At 37.1% G+C, this 9,666-nt stretch overlaps 2 protein-coding genes across 9 annotated transcripts in view; one reads left to right on the forward strand and one right to left on the reverse strand.

Annotated features, from left to right (window-relative positions):
- foxp1b (forkhead box P1b) overlaps nt 1-9,666 on the reverse strand; it is a 529,351-nt gene that overhangs the window by 445,712 nt on the left and 73,973 nt on the right. The window lies entirely within an intron of this gene.
- The window catches only part of LOC122347041 (isotocin receptor-like), a 4,559-nt gene continuing 1,143 nt past the window's right edge, over nt 6,251-9,666 (forward strand). The window contains exons 1-2 of the mRNA XM_043242027.1: nt 6,251-6,355; nt 6,841-7,894. Of these exons, the coding sequence (XP_043097962.1) occupies nt 6,973-7,894 (922 nt within the window). The 5' untranslated portion in view covers nt 6,251-6,355; nt 6,841-6,972. The remainder of the gene's footprint in view (nt 6,356-6,840; nt 7,895-9,666) is intronic.

The raw sequence follows: 9,666 nt of genomic DNA on the forward strand, positions 1-9,666 counted from the left end.
CTCAAAAGATCTCACGGCACCCCTTAGTGCCGCGGCACACCGGTTGGGAACCACTGATTTAGAGCAAGCAGAGTAGAAGGAAAGATGGGTGGAGGGGTTTACAAAGAAACAAATGGACAGAAGGGAAGAGAGTTTCCTGCAACTTCACTCTGTGGGGTGTCTTGAAGATGCCCGTAGGTTCTTTCATCCTTACAATGTCAAAGCTGAATTTTTAACATCATTACTCCAGTTAGTGTCACGTGATCCTTCGGAAATATGCCAATTTGATTCTTAGAAAACATTTTTGATAACACTTTAGAATAATGTTCATTAGTTAGCATTAACAGCACTAGTTAAAATGAACTTTGATTTAATTTGAACAATACTTCCACAGCATTTATTGATCTTGGTTAATGTTGATTTCAGGGTTTAATAATTCATTATTAAAATCACAAGTTGTGCTTGTTAACATTAGTTAATTCATTTTAAACATTAACTAATTGTATTTTTATTAACGAACATCAATGCGATACTCAATAAATGCGATTATTCATGTTAGTTAACTAATGTTAACAAATGACACCTTATTTCGAGGTGTTACCCAATTTTTATTATGTTAAAAACATATATATTAACAGTAAAAATATTAAGGTATGTTAAAATATGTGTCATTTATAAAGGCTAATTTATTTAATTTATTATGTTTTTTTTTTTTTTTTACTTTTACAAATCTCAAAAGATATATGTGACCCTGAACCGCAAAACCAATATTAAGTACAACGGGTATATTTGTAGCAATAGCCAACAATCTACTGTATGTGGCAAAGACGTTTCATTTATGTCAAAAATCATTAGGATATTAAGATATCTTGGAAATTTCCTACTGTAAATATATTAAAACCAAATTTTTAAATAGAAATATGGATTGCCAAGGACTTAATTTAAACACACTTTTCTCAATATTAAGATTTTTTGCACCCTCGGAATCCAGATTTTCAAATAGTTAAACATAGCCAAACATAGTCCCATCACAACAAACCGCATATCAATGGAAAGCTTATCTATTCAGCCTTCAGATGCATAGAGTAATATATAGACCAACCTTTTCACCCTGAAATGTAGGAACGTGTGCACTTAGTTGTTCTTGTTTTCACATTACTTGAACCAGTAGCTTTGTGACAGTAACGTACATACTGTACAATCTAAAACAGAACAAACCCCAAACAGAAATCCACACTCATGCAATGAGGCCCAGATGGATCCGTCCTGTCCGGCTTCAGCAGAGTTTCTCAAATACGCTGAATGCATGACACTTTTCCCNTTTTTTTTTCTTTTCTTTTAATAATCTCGCAAGCACAGACAAAAACCAGAGCTAAAAGGGACAACGAAGAACAGATTTGGCCCAGCAAGATACAAACCACAGAATCTGATTGCTTTCATTCTGAAAATTCAGTGGGCTTTATTGCTGTCATTAGTGGTGCCTGCTCGAGATCTTTCAAAGGCCCTTATTTCGAGTATTAAACTTTGGTGTGTAACTGCTCCCTCACCGATCATGCGGCCTACATGAAAGATATTTCAATTCATGCAGCTTATTGAGAAGAGATTTGCTGTGTTTCTTTTTGAAGTTCTCAGATATATGATTCTTTTTTTCTTACAGCACGCTCTTGTGGCAGTTCGTAACTATTTTACATTTTGGCGAATTGGTGCCTAAAGAATACGCTACGCAGGTTTTCCCGATTTTAAAGCTTGAACAAGGTGACGCTAGTCGAGGAAAGTCAGAGCCAGCATACCGAAATGGGGTAGTATATGATGGATTTTTTTTTTGTTTTTGTTTTAAAAATCTGTTCAGATCATTTATTTAGTGTATTCCAGCCTTAATTTGAGCTTTTTTCTCATCGGGTTGGAATTTCAACTTGGTGACAATAACAGGAAAAAATACACATGGGTCCCAGAGGAGGACATAAACTATATCTCTATGACCGGAAAATCATACATGCTTGCGGATGGGCACTTTTTGATGGTGATAATAATTCACAACCAACCAAAACACATTAGAAATTGTACATTAACAACCTAACATTAGTCGGGATTTTTCAGAAAATGTAAAAATCTTAATCTATTCAGGCACATGTTCTTTCTTTTCACACAGTGTTCAGCGCCAGGTTAGATGTTTTCTCTCTGAGTTAATGTGATTTAGGAGTGTTTATGACCGGAGATTTAGGCCTCCTGGAAAATGTCGGTTTATCGCACACAAAATTTCTGCCTATGTAGTCAGACTGCAGTATGAAGATAGTTGATCATTTTGCTCATTCTGTGCAGCAATATATTACAATATATCATGCACACACTACAGTACATACAATAGTGTTCAATATTCATCTTTAATAAATATAGCACTATATTGATATATATGGAGTGTATAGAAAAAAATACATATATTTTATAGAAGCTATTTAATATCATTTAATTAATACACAGTGCTACATTTTTCACTACATTTTCAATTTGCACATTAGGACAACTACAAAAAAGAACAAAAAAGACAAATGTATGTGAATGATCCTATATGCAAGTGCTGAATATACAAAGCATTTCTAATGATCAAAGAGCGACTGTTTTCATGCAGGTATATTGTTTTCTGTGGGAAAAGTTTTTTTTTTGTGGTGCGATGGCTTTGAATTAGATCTTGGAATATATAGTGAAAGATGCGTTGCCTGCAGTGTGACTGGTCACTGATGTTCTTGCCATCCTGTCAAAGGCCTTAACAGAGGGCAGATTGCAACCAATGTTTTGAAGTCAATGTCATTTCACATGTGAGATAAGAGCTGCACAAACCATTCTGGATCAGATGATGCCAGATTTACAAATGTACTGAAGTGAATCATCACGGCCTGCGGCAGTTTGATCTTCGGAAATCACTGCCATTGTGTCTTTCATCTCTTGTATGTGTTTGCTACTTAAGGTCCTGGGAAATTATGGTTATCAGGAACCTAAAGGACTCGGTGGATTATAGTCACACAGGTGTAATTATCCCGTGTTGTCGTCTTGTCCTGTCTATTTTCTTTTCGTCTGTGTAGTGGATTGAGCGCAGCGTGCGTACCCAGCATTACATTGATTAGTATTCACTCTCTACAGCAATAAACAACTCTTCTAAACGGGAGCAGTTTCTTAGTTCTCCGCGATCTGGGTTTGCATTTGTATCCATTGGCAGAGCATTTAAAAGGCGTATTGCTCCCTTTGACACATATAACATTTTTGTCAAGCTGTGTGGATAAGAAAGGCAAAAACGTGCAGAATGGCTCACACAACTGCTGCACTATTGCAGATTCGAGCCCTTTATCTACAGGAAAAATCTTTTTCCTCTGAGACATGTGGTTTCCCCAAACTACTGTTGCCTAGGGCAAATCCTGATTGCAGTACATGCTCTTTTTTTGTACGCAGGAAGATTTAGACTAACAGTGTCTATAAACCTTGGCGTTAACCGATGTCAACAAACCGATTTTTCTCATCGGTTTGCTGAGAAAATCCTATTAAATTTTGTCTGTTATTTATCTAAGCCTTAGCTATAATTATTTAACACAATGTCATGTTTTAGGTGAGTGTGTGTAAGGGGATCAAGGTTTTGGCGGTACGGGATTCAAAGAGATACATTTTAACTGCAGCAAAAAGTTAAAGGTGATTTGTCTAAATTCACCAACAAAATGCGGTTCAAGGCAGTGTCAATAAGATTTGTAAAAATGTTTTCAGAAAAACTAGGCTGCATTTATTGGATCAAAAAATATGAAGTATTGTTATTATATTTTACAACGTCATTTATTCCTTTGAAATGTTAACACATTCAAATCACAACCTAGTAATTAATGCATGTGATTTTATGCAAATTGCAGAGCACTACATTTGATTATTGACAGGCTGGTTAATTTACAATTATATGTAATGTACTCACCCACAACTTCTTCCAAACCTGTATGAGTCTCTTTCTTCTGTTGAACCTGGTCTTATAAAAATATGTACCTCTGTGCACTTTTTGTGCAACAGTGTTTTTATGTTGCTGCAACCGTGCCATTTTAGCTTCCTTTTACACAAGTTTGAGTTGTTTTGTCGAACCGTAATTACACGAGATTTCAACCAGAGCTCTTCGCCTCTCAAGTACATCTCTGTGCGTCCAAAAAAACTTGCTGTCTATAAAAATCCATAGATATGAAGCTTGATATCTGTGATGCTAACTTGCAGAAGCATCGGTTTTCTCCCAACATATTTATATTGTTTTGAAATCATAATATGACATTCTTCAAGTAAGCAAAAATGACGCTTTATTAAATGAAACTCTGTACTGAGAATTCTTACGAAGACTTTTTTCATTTCTTTTGGAAACTGCAGTGATATAATTGATATGTATTTTGTGTCTCACTTAAAAAGTGCACCAAGGTACATTTATGACATGAGACCAGGCAGAAAAAGGAAAATATTTTGAATGCTGTTGGTAACCAAACAGTTAACGGTAGACATCCGTCAATGGTTTCTATTAACAGTACAACTGTACATCAATAAAAAAAGACGAGTTGTCAAAATGTCTTCTTTTGTGTTCAGCAGAAGAAAGTTGTACAAGTCTGGAAAAGCTTAAGGAAAATTAAATTAAATTACATTTTTTAAGTAAATTATAAATTACATTTTTCAGTCTAAATTTTTTTTTTACTAAATGGTATGGAAGAAACATTCATGCCTGCACCACAGCATGCCATTTTATTGTGTCTGTATTTTTTTATATTTTTATAAATGCACTTTGCTAGGCTGAATATTGTCTATTTTTTATTTTTATGCCGCTGCCGCTGTCCTCTCAGACTGCCTGCCTTCACTTCCACATTAACACTGCTGCAGTTCTCTTGTCATTTTGACATCAGTGTAAAGCAGTTATCCAAAAATAGTGTATTCATGCTCTCTCCCGGCCAAAACAGAGTCATCTAGCTGCCTTTAACTGTACATTGAAGATACAGCACATAGCTGGTGAGCCTTTTTAATCAGTTTACTTCTTTGTTCAGACATCAAAAATAAATGCTGGTCTAACCTGGTCTTTTCAGCAGGGTAATCAGAATGATAGTGCAATCATAGGTAGTGCTAATTAGTGGATTTAATTATACGCGTTCTCCTCGTCAAGGCTCATAGCGAGAGTGACATCATAATTACTATTCTCTCTGTAACTCATAATTGATTCGAATGTCTTGAATTGGTTAGGTATAATTGTATTTGCAATTTCACGATCTAACTTGGCAAAATAAAGAAAGTTTGTGGATTGCTGTAGATTTCAGACAAAAGCATTGGAACTCTGAATTTACAAAAACAACGTTCAGCTCCTGAAACTATGCTAAATAATCATGAAGCAGTTGCATTGTTAAATAATATTTCTATATTTATTGCTTCAGTAACCCAACCAGACTCTGGGTTTGAACTCATCTTTGCAATGGAGACCAAATGAGCAATTATTTATTAGATGTCAGTAAAAACTGTGTTTAAAAGAAATATTTGAATCAATATGCATGAACAGTTAGAAAATTTAATCGGTAGGCCAAAATTGCTGCGGCAAATTCTGACCCAAGTAAACAGTGGAAAGTGCAACGCTTCTCTCAGTCCATGCCGTCTAAAATCTTAAAGGATGCCAGCCCTGTCAGTGTCAGTCAGAAACAGTGAAAACGAATATTTAGTGCAATATAAGTTTGAGGGCGTGAGATGCATGAAAAGAATGATAAGCAATTATAAGCTTTTCAATAAATTATTTAGAATCTGTTGATTTAACCCTTAGGCTATTCAAGCATATCTTAATAGATGTGGACAAATTTAGCATGGCGTCACCAAAATAGATCCTCTTCAGCGAATTGGTGTCGTTATTTTACACCCAATCACTACGCGCTGAAGAAACAGAGCTTAGTCTATTTTCATTGTCTGTTTATTTATATTTTTGAAGGTTGGTTTCAGTATAGGTTTGAAGTTTTACAGTTCATTTGACACACTGAACCTGTTATCGGGGCATGTTGTCTCAGTATCTGGGGTAAGTTGCCACAATGGGATTCTGCAGTTGGCTGAAATTGCTTCTGACAGCTAGACCCTGTCTCTCCTACTGGGCCACGCATTAGCTGTTGATTGTTTCTATAAATATCATAATGGTAAAATACATGTGATATTCCAGCACAGCGCCATGGCACTCGGTGGCAGAAATGTGTAAGTGCAGGCCAGGAAAATCCTCCCAGTGCACCCTCATATAACTGCTTGCTTTGAGATTTGAGCAGGCAGAGCTGCTGTATCCGAGCACTCTATACATCAATGATGCATTTATTTCAAACCCATGATATACAGAATGGATCTCTCTCGAAATACATTTAGGGTAAGTATTTTTTATGAACTATTATTGTAACAATGACTTTTTTGAATATTTTAAATGAACTATTTTAATGCATATTATATAGGCAACCGGTATTGGTATTTGTTACTAAAATCACAGCTAAACACGGTTATTATAAACGTTGTTTATTATAGGCTATGCTCTGTGTTAAAAAAAAAAAACGCGGATTACATGGACTTGCAAAAAAGGAACTCAAAGGAAAGGGCTGTTTTTGTATTGAGCGTGCTGTTTAGAAACGTGTCAGTTTTAATTGGATTTTTTTAAATTTGTCATTAACCACGAAAGTTAGACGCGCGCGAACAGCAATCTGGCGCTAAGAGGTAACCATAGCAACAGCTCCTAATCGGTCAGAACTTGAACATTGGCGTTATTGTAACTTTTCATGTTGTCTGCGATAGATAGATTGCGCAAGACGAAACGAAAGAAAAAAAACACAATCTTGAAATTCTTTAATCTTCATTTTGCAGTGAACATCAACTTATGGTGTTAAACGCACATCTCAAAGGCATCTTTCCACACATGTGCAGCGATATATAGCGCGTGAGTGCCGCCACAGCAGCGCGCTCGGACGCGCTTCTCTCTTTTTTTTTTGACGCACAATGGAGAGCCTGCTGAAAGAAACGGTTTACTGGACCTTCAACGACTCCTGGACAAATTCAAGCAAGGCACACGGAAGCAGGGGATTGAACCAAACCGTAAATCCCCTGAAGCGCAACGAAGAAGTGGCGAAAGTCGAAGTAACCGTCCTGGTGTTGATTCTGCTGCTGGCGCTCGCCGGAAACCTGTGCGTCCTCGTGGCTATCCAGACGAGTAAACACGGTCAGTCGCGGATGTACTATTTCATGAAACACTTGAGCATAGCTGACCTGGTGGTGGCGGTTTTTCAAGTTCTCCCCCAACTTATCTGGGACATCACCTTTCGCTTTTACGGACCAGACTTTTTGTGCCGCTTGGTGAAGTACCTACAGGTGGTCGGCATGTTTGCGTCCACTTACATGCTCGTGCTGATGTCTATAGACAGATGTTTGGCTATATGGCAGCCTCTGCGATCCCTGCGCCGTCGAAAGGACCGTTTTTTCGTGCTGGCCTCTTGGATTATAAGCCTTCTCTTCAGTTTGCCGCAGGTGTACATCTTCTCCCTCAGAGAGGTGGGCGACGGTGTCTTCGACTGCTGGGGGGATTTTGTTCAGCCCTGGGGCGCGAAGGCTTACGTGACGTGGATTAGTCTCACGATCTACATCATCCCCGTAGCCATTTTAAGCGTTTGTTATGGACTTATCAGTTACAAGATATGGCAAAACTTTAAGCTGAAGACCCGGCGAGACCAGTGTCTGTCCTTGACCCCGAGGCCAGCCAAGGGCACCGCGCTCTCCCGCGTCAGCAGCGTCAAGCTGATCTCCAAAGCTAAGATCAGGACGGTGAAAATGACTTTCGTGATCGTCCTGGCTTATATCATATGCTGGACGCCTTTTTTCTTCGTCCAGATGTGGTCCGCCTGGGATCCAATGGCTCCAAGAGAAGGTAATGCGGGATGTTAAAGATTTGTAGATGAATATGCCATAACACGTGTAGCCCGTGATACAGATGCATAGAAAAATTTAATTCTGATAACATTTCAAGCAGTACATTTCACAAAAGACGTCTATTGGTAGTTGGTATTTGGCTATTTAATGCAAATATAAATATCACAGCCATTGAAAGCCTGGAAATAATAGACCGTTTGTGCCTCAAAAAAGCAAGAAAATGCTTTTTAAAAGTTCTATTCATATTTACAAAGTAATGTATTAAAATGCTCATCCGTGCATTGTAAACAACGCATAAGACCTTTGAAATTAGGATTCCTAGGCCCTGATCATATACTCAAACAGTAATAAAAAGAATTTATATCCATTTAATCTGCGGGTTATGTAGCTTTCTTAAAATCTATGAGTTTAAAAGAGCATGAGAAATCAATTATATGGCAATAAACAAAGATATTTAATATACAGAAGAGTCTTGTGTAACCTAAGATATACCTAAACCCAGCCGTAGATAAAATTGTTACTGAATAATTTAATGCTTTTTATTCTTTGGTGCTCTTCTGTGTCTCTTTTTAACTCTTTCCCATTGAGTGTTGCATGAATCCAAAAACATTTCGCAAAGTAAAATACATACAGAGATTGATGAAATGAGAGCATAAATAGGGAACAGGCTACACGTGTCTTAAGACACCCTCAGGTAGTTTTGGTAAAGTAAATGTAGCATGACATCAAACGGTTCCTCTTTATCCTGTCTCGATCATGAGGAGTGCCATTTCCGTATAATTTGTGAGGAGGTCGTGTGCTGTTATCAAACCCACAAGGCCCAAATGGACACGACTGCAAGGAATCCATCTGCTGCACATTTCCTTTCCCACCCCTGCTCATTATTACTCCTCCACAATAAAAGGGGTGTAGTTAGGGTTACTTCATCAAGATAAATGCTAAATATGTATACAGTGGGCTGCAAAACAACACTCAAAATGTGGATATTTTAACCTAGAACCTTGGATGGATAGTAGAAATGCACCCGAGATTTTCACTATCGATGTCACTGTAATGTACAAGCAAATAATACAGGAGAAACCCTGACAAATGAGAGACTATCCACATTCTGGACTTTAATCTTATGAAAAGAAAATTATATAATGACCATCATAGCTGAAGCATAATGATCTAATATATTACAGCAATAAGTTTGAAATAATCCAATTCAGTATAATTGCAGTTTCAGCAATGAATTGAACTTGAAAGGACAATATATGTCAAATTAGATATTAAAATCTTATGTCCAGCAGAAAATGTAAAAATAAACGTGTTATTTCTTGTATCTTTTAAAAAATGATTTTTATGTGGAAACAAGCATATTTTTATTAAGAATCAGCCCACAACTCTTTTCAAGCTGCAAAATAGACCAAAAAATATGCCAAATACCATTAATATACCAAAGTGCACGGCATCAGTCCATCAGTCCATTTCGTACTTATTTTAGAGACAGAGACTGCATGTTCTTAGAGAGAGCTCCGGCCCTTGTCATTAGGTTGTTTTTTTTTTTTATTTGGAAAAAGACCCAGTCTGCACATCTTGACCCGACAGGGACTGGTTTCAATGAGGATTTTCAGAACATCAACAGTGTAATGAATGCATGACCATAGACATGGTTGCCCACAGTACATTATTTGCCGGAAGCATTATGAAACCTCATATAGAATTACTCCAGCATCATGTTATTTAAAAACTGTATTAAAATGTGTACTCTTTAGACATCTTTATATA

Source organism: Puntigrus tetrazona, chromosome 6 (genome assembly GCF_018831695.1).
Source record: "Puntigrus tetrazona isolate hp1 chromosome 6, ASM1883169v1, whole genome shotgun sequence".
Lineage (NCBI taxonomy): Eukaryota > Metazoa > Chordata > Actinopteri > Cypriniformes > Cyprinidae > Puntigrus > Puntigrus tetrazona.